Below are 17,048 nucleotides of genomic sequence, written 5' to 3' on the forward strand. Positions count from 1 at the left end.
ATTCAGTTCAGGCGCTTGACCTTTAGGCGGTAGGCAGTCAAATGCCTTTGGTAATGAATCATCCTCTCAATCATCAAAGTAATTCAATTGCTAACTTCAAACCCATAGAGATTGGATTTCACCACCAAGTAAAGAAAAAAAGCTCCTTTTGTCCTTGAGGTGGTACAAAACATCCTGTTTTGTCATCATGTTGACACGTGTTGCAAAACATATTTTCTCACATTTCTCGCATAACACAGGCTGTGACTTGCTATTTTGTGCATCATCTGATGCTAATTTGATTTCACGACTACATTATATTTAAATGCTGGGATCTTAAATGTATATCACACCCACACCCACGGAATTTAAAACAGGTTCTGGATGTCTTATTAACTCATTCAGTACAATTGACGGCTAAAGACGTCAACGATATTAACTGGGTTGGCAGTGAATGAGTTCAGAGGCATCTGACATTCTTCCGTCAAAATACACAAAGACAAGAATAAAAATATGCAGAAGACTGAATGCCTGCCTTTCACTGTGGTTGGAGTCCACAGAGGTTCTTGTGTCATGCAAACGCAGGATGCAAGTATGGCTTGAGTTACCATGACAACCAGGGAGAGCCTTTCCCAACCACTCTGGAGAAAATCTCGCATCTTTTTGTGGTGCTCTTGGAGACGTGTGGAGAGCTGGAGATGCTCACCCCTCGGCGTTGAGACTGCAAACGAATGTCATGTGTGCAAAGCCAACACGGAGGATTCAATCATATCGCTCTGAAAGGAGCAGCCACGAAGAAACAACGGAATGTGTTTTGCCGGTTGCCAGAAGCTGGGAACACACTTTCACTTTGAAATTGGCACATCTGCTGCCAGCCAAGCTTCCAGGTCATACCTTGGGAAATTTTGCAGAAATAGACAGGGAGCGAAATATTAAGAGATTGAGAGACAAGCCAACAGACGGCAAGCGTCCCTCGCGAGTTCTCCACATTAAAGGTGAGCTGGTTTTACATGAAGGTGGACGTGACCTCGGACGAGAGCGAAGACCTGCTGCCCCGGGACACCGACGTTCTCTCCAGGACGCCCATCTTCCTCATCAGCTGCTGCAGCCTCCTCCTGAACTTCTCGCCCACAAAAGCGTAGAGCACCGGGTTGACGCAACTGTGCAACAGGCCCAGGCTGTGCGTGGCCAGCACGGCCCGGTCCACCGCCATCCGGGCGGGGCAGCCGTACTGCACTATCCTGGCGCGGAAGAAGGTGTCCGTCATCACGGCGATGTGGTAGGGCGTCCAGCACAGCAGGAAGGCCACCACCACAAACACAATCACCCGCATGGCCCGCTGCCTCTGGAGCCCGCCGCGGATGCGAAGGAGGCGCTGGATGGTGACGCCGTAGCAAGGAAGCATGACGGCCAGCGGCACCACGAAGCCCAGAGAGTGGCGGAGGACCCTGGTCGCCAGGCGCCACTCGTCGGCGCTGCCGGGGTCGTAGAACTCGGCGCACACCATGTGACCCGAGGACGAGAAGGACGAGTAGAGCAGTCCCGGGAGGGACAGGAGAGCGCCGAAGCTCCAGACCGCCGCGCAGATTCCCCAGCTCACCAGCCGCCGGTTGGACCTGCGGGTCTCCATGGCTCGGACGATGACTGTGTAGCGGTCCACGCTGATGCAGGTCAGGAAGAGGATGCTGGAGTAGAAGCTGAGCTCTTGGAGGATGGTGATGATTTTGCACAGCGCGTCTCCAAACACCCAACCCTTGGAGACGGAGGTGGACCAGAACGGGAGGGTGATGGCCAGCAGGAGGTCGGCCACGGCCAGGTGCAGGAGGTAGAGGTCCGACGGGGGGAGCGCCTGCTTGCTCAGACCGATCACCAGGGCCACCACCAGATTCCCGGGAATGGCCAAAAGGAAGACGGCGATGTAGAAGATGCTGATAAAAACGGCGGCGGCGGCCGGGATGGTGAACGGGTCGCAGGGTATGGTGTCGGGGTTCAAGACGAAGTCGGTGTCGTTGTAAGTGAAGTTGAGTTCATCGTACGCCGAGCTGAAGTCGATGGTGTAGGACACCGAGCTTAGATCTGAGGGGGAGAGCGAGAAAAAGTCACACTCCAGATCCGGACGTCGTCCCGACTGACTTGTGCCCTTGCCGCCCGTCAATCGTCACGATAACCGTACACACATCTGCGACAATTTAGAGGCTTTGTTTCTTGACAAAAGCAGCGGCTAAACAATTGTTGGAACTTGAGAACACACAAACTGCCGCAAATTGCAGGATCATTTCATTTGAAGGATTCGAGTATGTACTTGCCAATCATTGTGGTGGCTCCTGTGCGGCAGGCGAGAGGCCAAAGTGTGTCACAAGCGGACAAGGAACATGAAATATGTCTTTTGTGACACTCCTCCCATCACCTGTCCTCTATTTTGTGCACCCTTGCAGCTCTTTTGTGTCGATCAATTCAAATTTGCCAATTTAAGTTCTGGAGTTTCACAGTTCAACTAACTTTATGGAAGCATCACAGATTTAAGAAACGGGTCCTTACTCATGCTTGTTGCTGGTCCTCGGCTTGTCTTCTTTATGCTTTGGTGAATCCTTTTGTGATTCGGCTGAAGTTGATGCTCGAGATGGTCTTCCAAAAATACATCAATAAAAAGAGTTGAGATGTGGAGATGATCCTTTTTGCTCAGGGGGAGTGTTCAGATGGTGTCTGTGGACATCTGGGGCCCCGTAGTGTCAACACACAGTGAAACCGAAATACGAGCACATGATTCCGGCCTGACCGCCGAGCTTGAGGAAGTTTCCCGTGCAGCTCATGACTGACACATCGGTGTTGACACATGTCGGATGTCAGATTTCCTTCCTCGCTACTCGTGCGCGTCACACATCGGGCACCTGAGATGCAGCAGCATCGGGGTTCATATTTGATGAGGTGGACGGATTCTTGCTGTCTGCAATCTCGAATCCAAATATATGTGCAACGTCATCAAAATTACAGCCACTTGGGAACTTGGACAAATACGCAAGTGTTGGTGAAATCCACAGGAGGAGAAATGGGGCAACGGCAAGAGTCGGAATGTGAGGTGCTTGGTGCAACTAATGTTGAAACTCTGAGGTGGAACATTGCTTCATGGCCAACTGGTTCACATGCTAGCGACATTTTTATTTGGATTAAAAAAAAAAGAAAAAAAAGACAAAGTCTGTTTTACAACCGTGGTCAAATTTATTTGAACTGTCTTAGCTGAGCTCGAAGTGGTCCAACTTTACTGATGGTACAATTGAGAAACTTTTGGAAGGGGAAACAAACAAAAGATGACACCTGCCCTTTGTAAAGCTCCACGACGAACACTGCACCCTTCGGCGTCGTTTGGCAATGTGGTCAATCTTCACACAAAAACTGCACTTTGCTTTTTGTGACATGAAAAATGTTCCTCACATGCAAATGAAGCAAAAGTGCACAGTGTGTTCAAGTAGAGTTGGAGAAGAGGCCAGAATTTGACTTGTGCTAACATTTAGCGGGTTCCTTCAAGGGGGCTGGAGTCCACCTCACAAGTTCCAGCGGTGCACGCGCAGACTCCCAAGCGGCCGAGGACACAATCTCATCTGTACTGAACAACTAAGCGGCTACTCGACATGTGACTGACAATGACTTGAAGTGAGGTTCAAAGGGGACAGTAGAGAGCCCCGCCTAACTTCATCTTTTGGCACGTCGCGGGTCCCTGCCGTTGCTAATGCTAACCGACGACTTAGCAGACGGGGGTCCGACTGCAGAAGACTGAGCCGCTCCGTTCCCGGGCGACCGGCCGTTTGGCCGCCCGAACGCAGACTCGCGGGCACCGCCCGCCGCGGGACCGCCACCGCCGTTGTTGTTGTTGCCGCCGTTGCTGCTGTTTGCGGAAAAGGGCGGCACGGAGCCGTTACCTGTGCAATAAGAGACGCCATCATTAGATGCAGATTTTTGTGCTGCTTTGCCAAGATGTTACAAGATGGAATCCAACAGCTGATCCTTGTGCTATTTTCACAAAAGCGTGCGCACGTGAATAAAAAACATCTCAACGACTAACCTGGTGCAGTTGATGTACCTGAATTTTGATTGGGTGGAGAGTTTCCCCTGGGATTCTGGTCGGGTTTCCCCTGTCGGACAAAGAAATAGGGCACGCTTCACGTCATCTGCAACATGGCCGCACGTCAACTCTATTTCGGCCAGCTGGGTCGCCGTCACTCACCGACTTGTTTTGCTGGTTTGTTTGAGCGAGCAGCTCCGGATTGGCCTCGCTGAAATTGGGCACTTCCGAATAGACCATGCAAAATCTGTGAAGGACAAGCAAAGACGCTTTAAGGGGCGCAAAGAAGGTTTCGAAAAGAGGCGATGGAGACTTTTTTTTTTCTTGTCGATTGTTTGCAACTTGTCGCAAACTGAGAAGAAAATGGTTGTGAAATCCAAACGTTTCTTTTCCATCTGGCCCTCACATGCCTTGCAGATAAGCCATGCCACTCACTCGCCAATCTTCTGCAGGTCGCCACCTCTTCCGGTGTAAAGTGTCAGGCAGCCTTTCCATATGGACGCATATCTGAAGACAGAAGCCACGCACCCATTCAAAACCACTTTTGGACAATTCGAGAGCAAACGGCTCCTCGCTTACCCTCTGGTGAGTTTGATGATGTCGCCAGGCTGAATGAGACTGCCCAGTTCGTCCCATACGGAGATGGCGATGCTGCCGCTCTTGTCGGCCACCTTGCAGGATCGCACTTCATGACCGTCTTTAGTCTTGGTCACTCGTCCTAGTAACAAAGAATTTGCCAAACTTGAGCTATTTATGAAACTACACTCCAAAGATATTTTGAGGTGAGCAACGACAATACCACACAAAAGCAGAGTCACTGCCACGCGTCTTATTGGCGAGTTACCACCGTAACGTCTTGGTTTTCATTTGACTGCTACATTTGTGTCTTGAAAGCATTTCATACAAATAGTTGTTTCTCGTAATTACGTTACAACGTTGAAAGAAGGCATGGTCATTTAGTGCCACACTCATGTTGAGGTTTTGCTTTGCATTTATGGGCCTTTTGTTCCAAACCTTCATGGTAGAAGATTTACATTTGTGTTTAAAATAAAAAAAATAAAACATTTGATTTGCAAGGTGGTATAAGGACTGGTCTTTCCTAGGTACAAGAGCAAATTTTACTGTTTACATTTGACTGTGACATTACTCCAACGGTAACTTCACGACTGTGTTGTGCATGTAATTTACAGCCCAAAAGTTCCTTTTTTTGCTCCTGAAAATATCTGTGATGATTATTAGTTACAGTCGCACTTGCTGGTTTCCATCCAGTTGTTTCGTATCCACAGCCTGGACGTTTTTGACACAAATGTTTCCTGCAATCATGGCTTGTCTGCTTGCCTTCCGACCTGCGTCCAAATTCGAGTCACGTGACCGCCGTGGGAACGAAACGTCGCAAAATTTCGACCTTGGACAGTTGCCAGAAAAGTAAAGTCACAACACGCGCCTGGCCCTTTAAGAGCATGCGCGGCTCGAGCAAAGGACAGTGAAGAGCCACCGTGTGGGCTAATACTTTTTAACACTTACCTATTTCCAAAACGATGAATACAATATTGAGGTTTTTGGAGCCGGGCTTGACGTCTTTAATCAAGAACACCGCCTCAGTCGAGGCCGCTGCCATTGTCCGCGTCGATGCCACCCAAGCAAATTAGCAAGCAAGCAAATACTAGCCTAGCTATGTTAGCAGTAGCGCCGCTAGCATATTAGTTATGGGAAACGCCGAAACACCCAAAAGCGATCGTTTATGAACACAACTACCTATTTTGGAGTCAAATCACACACGTTGATCACAAGAGCAAATAAGATTAAAATCACCTTTGAACAACAATGGCGATAGCTCTGCTGGTAATGCTAACTAGCCGCTACCTGGCTACAACGACAGTTAGCTCGTTGTTAGCTACTTTCTTTCATTTTGCGAGTCGAGTTTCTTGTCATGGTTATCGCCAATGACCGCGGGCTGTCATAATTACAGGGTTCGAATAAAAAAAAAAAAAATAGACACGCGAAAGACTTAGTATTTCGCAATGCAAGCGCCGAACTACATTTAAAAAAAAATAAACTACCGGGCTGGAAAGCCCCGAGTTCTCAGTCAATATTAGTTGACGTTTAGGCTCGTTGCTGAGTTGAAATGAAATTCTAGGCCTCGATATAAAAAAATGAATATATAATTTTCACAACACTAACCGACCGCAATTCCTTTGTGTTGCGTTTTCTGGAAAGAGTTTATCTAACCGGTGTGTGTCCCTATAAATGAGCAGGCGGCCAAAGTTGTCAATAGTTCTAATAAATAGCCTCGCTACGTTTTCATGTCTAAATAAATGTGCACAAAATGCGCAGTTGGTCAGCTAAGCAAGTTTTTGATAGCCACAGAAAGCCATGCTTTCAATCTTCTACTATGCCTCGGGACGTCATAGTCGTCACGCATTCCGGGCTGCCGATTATTTATACACGTTGGCCAGTTCCATTTTTGTCATTTAGAGGGGATGTACATTTCGAAAGGCATTTTCCCCCCCTTGTGTCCAAAAGAAAACTCGGATGTGACTTCATTTTCAGAGCTACTAAATGTTTATTTGCGCAAACATTGCATTAAAAATGGATACAACTAATGTGTCTTTGTAAAAAATAACTGATGTAATTGGTTATACCCCCAATGCATTCCGAATGTTGAAAGCCAACCAAGGCAGAGGACAGGACACGGCGTTGGGTAAACGTCAGTAAATTAATCGTTTGCTTGTATTACACGAGAAAGTATACACCAAATCTGTTAAACAAATAACATATGTTAACATGTGACAGCAGGACACTCAAAGCGACACGAATGACAAAAACGTCACGAACAGGATTCGAACCTGTGCGGGGAAACCCCATTGGATTTCGAGTCCAACGCCTTAACCTCTCGGCCACCGTGACAGTAGGTACACAGTGCCAGTTGTAAGACTTTTGTATGGGAATATCACCGTGTGCGCGCACGTACGCACGTACTCATGTACACATCCGTACTCATTTCAAATCATGACATCTATCGTTTCGAAGAATTGTTCAGTATGTACGGGAGGCATTGTCGTAATGCAGTCGCAGGAGGGAGACAAGAACAACATTGCAACGATTGCAATCATGTTGCATGGGGGTTTGGTTTAAGTTACTAAATCACATTGAAAGGAGGGCTTAACTCGACTAGAGCCTAACAAATGTTGACTGTTGTGCCTGCGGGGCCTATAAAATACAGTACCAATAAAAGGAAGCAGCGCTCTCACCCGCCAGTAAATAAAAAAGAATCTCCATTTGACTTGAAAAAAGGTGCAAAGATGACAAATGAGGGTTTTATTTTTTTTCTTTATTCATGCATGTGACACTAAAGTTTGAAATCCTTGCATGTTTACAAGATGTTAGCAACAAGAGTATACACTGCTGGTGTGAGGGAAACATCTTTGGTTGAGGTTTCCTGCTCGCTTAAGTATCTACAGTGAAGGTAGAAAAGCAACATCAGTCATCAGTGCCGTATTATTATCATTGTCATATTTAGTACTATGGCTATCATTATTTGTTTAGTTTCTAAGTGTATATCCAAAGTACAAAGATTATGAGGTCTTGTTTTCAGACCAGTAGTAGGGCAACATTCATAAAAATGGATATATAAACAAAAGCAATTACAGCTGAAGAGAACAGCAATGACAGCAATGAAATCAAGGATGAGAAGCAGAGAATAGCTCAGTTCCTGCAAGAGTCAAATCACCGGACCACACCATTTGCAAAGCGTTACATCGTATTTGAATATTATTCTGAGAAGAACAAGACAAATCATGCTGAACTATAATTGTTTATTTGAGAAAGAAAATGGTAAATACAGTGTGTTGCTGCACATCTAACTTTATTCGATCCCATACAACATAAAATGAGCAAACATCGAAATTAAAACAGTTCCCAGGTGTCTTAATATAAGTTGAGACGTTTTTTGCTTAAAACATATCAAGGATAAAGAATTACAGCACAACTAACATCCCCTCGTCTCACACTAGTTGAAATGACTTTGTTTTGGGTGTGTGGTCCTGTCTCATGCTTTTATTACCATGACAACTGGGGGCGGAGTTGTGGCATTGAAACTAAGTGAGGGCTACTGTGTTGCCAACAAAGCTACTTTTCAAACCTCTTGAGTCTATGTTTGAAAAAGTGATGCCGCATGCTCACCTCTCCTTCTCCAGAATCCAAAAGAATTGCACTTAATGAAACCACCACTGGCCAATTTAAACATAGCCCACAAACCCAAAAAAGCCGACGGCCATAAAGATTCGACTCTTGCTGAGGCAGCGCTTTGTCATGCGGCAGACTCTTGGCCAAATCCCCCCCACTTGCAACTTAGCCAGACGCTTTGTAAAAATAGACAGAAAATATTTCCTTTGTTGTGTGACTTCACCACATCTTCCACACCACGTCACATTTCCACCCGTCCCCTCTTTTCATGAAGAAATTTACACGGGAGCTCGAGTAAGACTAAAAGGAATGTGCTTGTGTTTAACTTCAACGAGGTCATCTAAAAATGTTTTTGAAAATGAAGCGGTCGGCGGCCATGTTTTACCATTGTTCTTATCTCCCCAAATCACAGGAATCCATTCCTTCAGGAGTGCAATTCCTCATACCCGCTTGTGCATGTTGCAGATGCTGCAGGATTATGCTGTAGCATGTCACCGCATGAGAGGCAGCCAGTATCAAGGTTAAAAAGCAATGACTAAACAGTCGAATCTTCCCAGTAGCAAATCATTGCTCGATAGATAGATAGTATATCCTAGGAGTGTCAAACACATTTTTGTCACGGGCCGCATTGTTGTCAGTTTCCCTCGGAGGGCCATTATGACTGTCCACGTCTTATACAGTACCGGCTTCAAAACAAAACGTTTCAAAGTTGAATGGTCATAAAAATTACTAGCCAAATCTCGAGTTTTAAAAAGTGAAGACAATTTGTCATTTTAGTAATGACACAAAGTTGATGCAAAATATGTCTTTGCGGGCCGCATAAAATGATGTGGCGGGCCATATCTAGCCCCCAGGCCTTGTGTTTGACACCTATGCTTTATACTCTGTTTTTGCCAGTACTCTATTTTCATGCTTAAGTGTCAGTGTGTGATTACAACATTCTTGGGTGTTACACATTTGCTGTACTAGATTAGCTACCGCTACTGCATGGACACAGTCGTGGCAAATTGGGCACATATTCCCTGGAAAAGCGCACCAAGAGCCTTGAAGAGCACCCCATGGATCCCCATTCCTCCTCTTGTATAACCTGGCAACATACAACTACCGCAGAAGTTTTGTTGCCAAAGATTTACTTGTTTTCAGATTGGGGAAAAGAGAGGGCGGAACAAAGGCTGTTTTTCACGAGAGTGACGGAGGAGGGATATACCTGGACCGGTGCCTAGGAGATGCGCTGCTACTGCATCGGAACATTATAAACAAACCGGGCAGATGTGGAGCTAGATTCTGATCCAACCTGTTCAATATTGAAATTTCTGTCTATGATCAACTCCATGATTGTGATGGGTTGTCTTCTGACAGAACTAATGAGCCAGCCGCATTCACCACAATAGAAATGACAAGAAGAATTTGCAAGCTCATCCGAGCTTCTTCTATATCTTCTTGTACTATGTTAAACCTCCACCTAAGTCACGATTCACAAATTACGACATTTGCTTGACAGCAACTGTTTCTGTCGCCGCTGCCAGGGACTGCTTCTCTTCACTTTTGCGAGCTTCCTCCTCTTCTTCATCCCCCTCCTCTTCTTTATCCTCGCCGACGTCGTCGTCGCGCTCGGGGACGGCGAGACCGGCCGAACGATTGCCGTTTATTTCACATTGGACTTTCTGTGTGTCGCCGTTGACGGTCAGCTCCGCCTTTACGCCACCTGCGGCGGACTGACTCAGCATCTCTTGACTCTTCTGTGCAGCCTCCTGGTCCAACTCCATCTCTCCGGATAAGCATTCCAGCGGAGCTATCTCCACGTGGGCCTCTTCCAGGTCTTGCGAAGGAAGCTCGCCATCTCTGTTTTTCTTGACGTTGAAGGTCATGGGAGACACCTTGAATGTGGAGCTTTTAGCGGAGGGGCTCCTGGGGTGGGTGGGACTGAGGGTCTTTATGATCTTCTCGCGCTTTTCCGGTGGCACGATCTTAGTGGTGATCTGCGCCATCTTCTTTTCGATGCTCTTCTTGATGCTGTCCACCTTCTTCAGACTGGAGCGCTTGAACTTGTCAGACCTTCGCTCAAACCCACTGGAACTTCCTCCGGCAGCCTCGCACTCCAGAAATTCGCTCTCCGCCCTGCTGACCGACTCATCCTCGTCCGAGGAAAGGTTGACGGACTGGAGACCGTCGACGGAGCCGGCGTTAGACCTGCTGGGCTGAGTGGACGCTGCGTCATAAAGGCTGGGTTGTGGAGTCTTGAGTGAATCTTTGACCAACACGCTGGAAGGTATCTCATTGTCTTCCTGTTAAGGAAGAAAAAGACAAACATGATTAGAAGACACTCAAGAACGTTTTACATTTTTCCAAACAACAAACCGACGGACTGCCATTTGAAAAACGCTCACGTCAAAGTTGAGCAGGCGTTACAAATGAATGTCTTGCTTCTTCACTCAATCAGAAAGTACACCGAGATCAAGATCACAGAGTAATCATAAACCCGCCCAGTGTCAATTGAAGAACGCTTCGTACCCGGAGAGTTTTCGTCGCTCTCCCTAATCGTCCATTCCAAAAGGTGAAGCAAGTAACCTCAAATGTCAAGAAATAGTTTCGTGTTCACGAATGAGTAACTTTCCGAGAATGCAGGGCAGCTCGCGAGACATTCATTCTCGGAGTGCTTCAGGTTTGTAAGGAACCGTGCAATGCGCCTCTCACCGCCTCACTGTTATTCATTTACCCACAGACCGGGTGGACCAGATGATCTGGAAGACTCTGGGTTCATACACAATCTATATTCTGCAGCCACTACACAAAATCAATCGTGCATATGGTTTCAGGACCAGAAAAGAAACGACGTGACCAGTCTTGGGATAAAGTGTTTGCTTAACAATCTGTTACAGTACTTTATGATAAATGTTCCTGGAATGTGACAAGCGATGCAGAAGGACAATGGACAATATCATTTTGAAGGCTTTACTGTGTGCTTTCCATTGCTAGTTTGTTCTTTGACTGTGTTGTTGTTGATCGTTTGGTTGCCATGGTAGTCTGCCACTGGAGGCCCAGAATTTTAATTGAATACTCATCAGCCATTCAAAGTGAGATGCAATGTGACATGGTCATGCATGCTTCTTTTGTCTCTGTGGATTAACGAGCAGCGGACATTTTTGTTAACACTTTGGATCAAAGAGAAATATACTTCCAGTTGGAATGAAACCAAACAACAAAGATGGACATTTTCATGTGGTAACCCGTTTGTTGTTTGCCAACCACGCTTGTTACGTAATTTGCTGCTGTAAGATTTTTGATCGAGATTTGCGATGCAAAACTTTTGTTTGCATACATAGCAAGTTAAGCCAAGAGCACAAACGCTTATGTAACAGCCTTCGTTTCTTCTCCCACTTCAACCCAACAGATCAGGGCAGGACGGGACAGGACTTGAATGAATATATCCAGGGATTTGGATTTGTAAGTGAAGGTGGAAAGATTCACTACTTCAGCATGTGTGTATGGATTCTGGAATGAGGGAGGATTTGTTGCTTTACAAATGAATTTGACCACGCCGATGGTCTCATCCGATGAAACCATCGTGCGCAAGGAAGTCATGACAGAATATAACACAACCTAACCACACAAGCAGTCAAAGGACACACCTGTTGATATCACCGTTTATGAAGAACCAGATTTTCAGGTTCAGAACCAACTTGGTTTTTGAAATCGATTTTGAGAGAGTGGCAGGAAAGAGCCACTCCCGCATCATACATACTTGAACTTTCACTTGTGGCAATGAGACGAGGCGGAGAGGATTCACCTTGGCGTCTGGCGTGGTTGACCACGGCTAACTTTGGGTTGGGCCATGAGTGAAAACAACTCAAATGATATGCCTTGTCAGCATATAGCGTGTATCCTGCAGGAAGTCCTTTCCAAGGTCATCCCAACATGCTTGCTGCACATCAGTGGACAGAAAGGAAATGGAATCATCTGATCCCTTATGTCCCGTCATACGTTCACAAAGTCAATGTAAATATTGGGCACCCCGCAAAACAAAAGTGAATGATAAAGACATTCCTTGACATTTCCTGTTATTGTGTCTCTGTCAATCTCTTTCCGTCTCAAGTGGATTGTGTCAGTAGCGTTGAGATCTGCAAACATAATCCGGACCATTGTTTGTTGGGAGCACATTTTCGATAAGGCCGCCACAAATTGTCGCCGTGTTTACAGCATGGGCTGGCCGTTGCGTAACGCCGGCCACCGATAAACCGGGGAAGTCATCAACTTATCTGACATGTTTTATTTGGGTGGGCTTTTTTTTCCCCCCCGAGAACTAAAATGCGTTTTGTTTCCTCTTTTCCTGTGTCGGATGTCACGGCCCTGATCGGAGCGTTTGGATAAGAGATGATTTTTTTATTTTCCATGTCTTCTCCTAAAACTGGAAAAGTTGTTTTCCCATGTACTTGGAACCCATGAACCTCGGTAAGCGTCTTGCGACATGACAAAAACAGCAAAAATGTCAATTGCCACCTTCAAGTGTGGTGTCACGACGACGTTGGCTGGCTTAACATGCAAAATATGCGCAGCATGTCGCCTTGGCAGTTACACAGAGCAGTGGAAGAATTCTTTTTGCCTTCTTTGAAGAACTACATCTCTTTGTACTTGAATGCAATATTGTCTACTTGTCCTTGTGGGATTTTTTTCACAATGCAATATGTTTTTTGTCCATGCCCGGGTTAAACTGGAACATTGAAACACTTAGCAAATAAACACATCAATGTTTTCTTTTTCATTCCGGAAATTCGCTTCATTAAAATAGTCTTGGGTCAAAGTGACCCAGGAAACCAACAGTCACTCATTGACTCATTATTTGCTCGCTATGGTGTTGTACTTTAAGAGCGCACGTCTTCGCTTTGACTCAGCTCTGGGGTGAGGCTGGTGAACGCACCTTTTTGCGCCTTTGTTTGGTCAAGCGTCAATGACTGATGGAATGCAAAACACATGTCCGTCTCATGTCCAAACCTTTCTTCAAAAAAGTATCTCCTTTGCATTGTGCAAAGTGTAATGTAATGTCATCTCATGAGCAGACTCGAGGCAGATTGGCCCAGGGACGCATTGTCCTTTCCAAGTGTGTTTGTTTGTTCAAAAGATAGCATGTGTGTGTGTGTGTGCGAGCTTTGACTGTTGTCAGCCCCGAGTCACGTTGCAATTACGATTTGGATCTCCATCGTGCATTTTTTTTTTCCCAGCGCTCTTGTCTCATTACAGCATAATATTGTGTTGCTCATTAGTTCCAATGCAAGTCGTGCAACTCTGTTGTATAATTTTACTTTCTCTCTCAAACAGGTTATAGGTCAGGAAAAAAGTTTTCAAAAGTGCATCGATTACACCATGAAATTTGAGTGCGTAGACTTTTTTCTACCCGCTACGTGTTTGCGTAGCCTCCAGCACCCGCAACCAAAAACCAAAAAGTAATTAAGGCCCTCGTTAGTCCTCATTATGGAAGCAAATGCAATAAAGCAGCAGAGGCCATTATCTCTTTTTTTTCTTTTTTTGACCGACCGCAGTCAACAGCTCACCGGTGGCGGGCGCTTTCCACACACACACACACACACACACGCACACACACACACACACACACACACACACACACACACACACACACACACACATACACATACACACACACTGGGGCCCTGTTGTGTGTTTCCACTTGAGCGGGCACGTACAGCGTGACGAGTGTTCTCGATTCCCCCCATCAGGCAGAAACGTGGACAGGGAATTTCATCCTTTGCAGGCAAAGTGCCGCCGCCCCCTCCCGCCCGGTGTTGCTATGTTCCCCTCGTCGAAAAAGTCGGATCTGAGAATTTGGATTAGTCTAAGGAAATTGTTCAGGTGTCTTGGTCAATGCAGGATATACGAAAAAGAGTTTGCGTTTAAAATAGAGCTCATATCTCGGCACCCAAAATCAGGTGTGGCTTCAGGAAACGTGACTTGGCCCAAAAAGAGCGGTAAGCAATTTTAAAGCTGGGCTGGGGAAAAAAAAGGAATGAACAAAAGGCACTCCCATCTCAGCTAGCTTAAACCCTCTGGCTTGCCAAGCCTCACTTACGGCTTTGTAAGTGCATACGCCTGACCCAAAACATCGGAATATCGACATGCTCACACATGCAAACTCATTATGTCAGTAAAGTAAGTTCTTATTTGATTTTAACAATGGACTACTTTTCTCTTTGTCCATTTCCAAAGGCTGGAGCACAAAAGGTTGGCCACGTCTGCTCTCCATTAACCTCGTGGAATTCATCTATAAATTGAAAGCCAACAAAGCAGCGGTTGCTCTCGTCTCCATTCAATCAAATTGATCCAAGCAAACAGCAAGTGGAGTGTTACGTACGGCCTCGGGACCCGCTGCACCTGAACAACAGAGCTTTGGTACCTGGGAAACCAGATAACCAAGATGGTTAAGAGCTCTCAGTGGCTCCGGCTGTGTCAACAATAGCAACGGTCCCCCGCCCCGCCCCTCCCCTGCCGCCCCGCCCCTCCCCGCCCCTCCCCTCCCCTGCCGCTTCCCTTCCTGGGCACGCACTTGTGTGCACTTGCTCAAGCCGCAGGCCGAAGCAATGAACTCTCCTGACATTTGATGGCGTTACTGGAGCCTTCAGCAACGGGAGATGTTCAGCACTTCCTTAGTTTGAGCATGTCCCTGTCAGGGTCCTCCTCCTTATCACCAAGATCTGAAGCAAGGAACTTTCCGCTGCCCCGGTTTTGCCAGAGCACGCGTGTCCTTCAGCGGGTGTCTCGAGTTACCCCGAACGGCGGCTGAAAGCCGACTGTGTGGCCATCTGAATAGCTTCGGGGGTGAAAGCAGATCCGGTCGGAGCCCGAGATCCCTCCTCTATTATCCGGCGTCGCTCCGTTCCCAGACACACCCTTTACCCTCCGCCCGCCGAGACCTGCGTACCTTTTCAGAAAGCCAATTTCCATGCGAAGCAGCCAGCCAGAGTGTGTACAGTAGTTTGCAATTCACTTTTTGCGCTCTTCTAAGACGCTACAAAATGGCGCCGACGCCCCGTTGTGTCAAGTCTGCATCCACCAACAACCCAACGCTGTAAATATTGTTTGAGACGATTTCCACACTCAATCAGTTCAGCTCGACAGGTTCCTGTTCGACGAGTTTTGAGCAGCTCTGAAGGACATGAAATGGCGCTCGCATGCAATTTGTTTGCAATTTACAAACAAAATTTCAATAGCTTGCTTGTTGTAGCTTCCAGCACTAACTTGGTCTGAACATGCTTATTTGCTACAAATAATCGAGCTTTGCTCTTCCGACTATGCCGCCGACATTCATTCGTGAAGGACTTGCATCTTATCAAACTAAAATACTTTTCTACTTTCCAATCATCTTATCAAACTAAAATACTTTTCTACTTTCCAATTTGCCTTGACCTGGCATTTCAAATCATGTCAATGGAAAAAAATGATGTACTGCTTCAAATGGCAAACATCTGAGTCATTGTAAAATTGCCTCCATAGATGCTACAACTCATAATTTAGATGGGAGCTGGAGAGCCAAGGCAAAAAGGTCCAAAGATAGGAAACCAAGACAAAGTGCTGCAGCAAAGCAGAGGAGCCAATGCATGGAATGACCTCGCGAGTGCAGCTCCTGACTCTTCTTAAAAGCTCTAATCAGCCTCCAGGTGAGGCAGATTAGCTGGAGGAAGGAGGCAAGGCCAACACTTTTACAGGAAGGACGGCCCAAGGCCCTAACAAGGCTCCTTTCCTTCCTTCGACATTGTTCCTCAACAAGATGGCGTCAATGCGCTACATTCAGATCAGACATCACAAAAGACAGCAGATTGGCTGGGGGAGAATGTTCCAGCAAATAACACTGCAAATATGTCTGCAAAGGCCATTCCAGTCTCACCTGGAAGATGAGGACCTTGAAGTGGTTCCTCTTGAGCAGGTGGCTGTGGTTGGCCTCCAGCTTCTTCACTTGCACGGCCTGCTTGTCCAAGCGCTCGCGCACCTCCTTCAGGTGGCCGCTGACTTTGCGCGAGCGCTCCAGCAGCTTGCACACGCTGTTGGAGGTGCCCACGTGCGTCTTGGACAGGCGGCTGACGTCGCCCTGCACCAACCGCACGGCGCCCTCCAGGTCGGCCTGCTTCTGCTCCATGCGTTGTTGGTTGTCCTGCACCGCCTCCATCATGTTGACCAGCTTGTCCAGCAGGGCCACCACCGTGATGGCGCTCACCTGGCCGCGGTCCACCGGGCTTCCCGGGGCGGCGCCGGCCGTGGGGCTGGTGGGACTCTTCAAACCTAGCCGGGCCAGGGTGTTGGAGGACTGGGCGGGCGACGGGCTGTAGCTCGGGATGAGCAGCTCGGCGTTCTCGGGTCCGGCTTCGGGCTCCGGGACGGTGTGGGTGCTGCCCGTCACGCTGCTGGTCTCGGGATGGGACGCGTCCGCGCGGGGGGGCTCTTCTTCCATGCTTGCACAGGTGTTTTGGTCAGTGGACCCACACGAGGAGCTCCTGTAATGAGGAGGAGTGAACTTTGCGAGCGACTTAGCTCGACACCGCACCCGACTCGGCCTCTCCCTCTCTCGCTCTCTCTCTCTCACAAGCACAAACATGCTGTGAACTTTCAAAACACCTCCCCTGCGAGCCAAAGGGAGGGGCTGGGTTGCCATGGTAACCCGCAGGCCTTGCCCTACTGACAGGAGAGGTCGTCCTTGTGTGCTTGCCGGTCGTGTTGTTCACGTCAGACCGACCGCTCCAGTTTAGCTCGTGCTCGTCTACACGTGTCAACTATGTGCTTATTAGGGCCCCCAGGACTACTTGCCAAATTTCATTCTTTGCTCTTC

The 17,048-nt window shown here is 47.3% G+C and overlaps 3 protein-coding genes and 1 non-coding gene across 6 annotated transcripts; all 4 read right to left on the minus strand.

The window, feature by feature from the left end:
- Positions 1–247: 247 nt before the first annotated feature.
- Positions 248–2,996, minus strand: LOC119139850 (C-X-C chemokine receptor type 2-like). Of its 2 annotated transcripts, none has more exons than XM_037280872.1 (2): positions 2,518–2,996; positions 248–2,055 (listed from the first exon to the last, which is right to left on the minus strand). In XM_037280872.1, the coding sequence occupies exons 1-2, from the start codon at positions 2,519–2,521 to the stop codon at positions 986–988; spliced, it is 1,074 nt and encodes a 357-aa protein (XP_037136767.1). In that variant the 5' UTR covers positions 2,522–2,996; the 3' UTR covers positions 248–985. The 2 variants fall into 2 exon arrangements, with proteins under 2 accessions (XP_037136767.1, XP_037136766.1); XM_037280871.1 differs by lacking the exon at positions 2,518–2,996 and adding an exon at positions 2,286–2,503.
- A 175-nt stretch (positions 2,997–3,171) lies between these two features.
- nabp1a (nucleic acid binding protein 1a) lies at positions 3,172–6,453 on the minus strand. Of its 2 annotated transcripts, none has more exons than XM_037280874.1 (6): positions 5,561–6,453; positions 4,616–4,754; positions 4,472–4,543; positions 4,199–4,283; positions 4,055–4,106; positions 3,172–3,893 (listed from the first exon to the last, which is right to left on the minus strand). In XM_037280874.1, the coding sequence occupies exons 1-6, from the start codon at positions 5,652–5,654 to the stop codon at positions 3,667–3,669; spliced, it is 669 nt and encodes a 222-aa protein (XP_037136769.1). In that variant the 5' UTR covers positions 5,655–6,453; the 3' UTR covers positions 3,172–3,666. The 2 variants fall into 2 exon arrangements, with proteins under 2 accessions (XP_037136769.1, XP_037136768.1); XM_037280873.1 differs by having other exon boundaries at positions 4,037–4,106.
- Positions 6,454–6,861: 408 nt separating this feature from the next.
- On the minus strand, positions 6,862–6,943 carry trnas-cga. The gene has a single exon. It is a non-coding gene; the product is annotated as a tRNA-Ser (tRNA).
- A 403-nt stretch (positions 6,944–7,346) lies between these two features.
- LOC119139846 (caveolae-associated protein 2-like) lies at positions 7,347–16,809 on the minus strand. Its single transcript, XM_037280867.1, has 2 exons — positions 16,113–16,809; positions 7,347–10,506 (listed from the first exon to the last, which is right to left on the minus strand). The coding sequence occupies exons 1-2, from the start codon at positions 16,671–16,673 to the stop codon at positions 9,703–9,705; spliced, it is 1,365 nt and encodes a 454-aa protein (XP_037136762.1). The 5' UTR covers positions 16,674–16,809; the 3' UTR covers positions 7,347–9,702.
- Between the last annotated feature and the right edge of the window lie 239 nt (positions 16,810–17,048).

The sequence above is a fragment of the Syngnathus acus genome, chromosome 21 (assembly GCF_901709675.1).
Source record: "Syngnathus acus chromosome 21, fSynAcu1.2, whole genome shotgun sequence".
Classification (NCBI taxonomy): domain Eukaryota; kingdom Metazoa; phylum Chordata; class Actinopteri; order Syngnathiformes; family Syngnathidae; genus Syngnathus; species Syngnathus acus.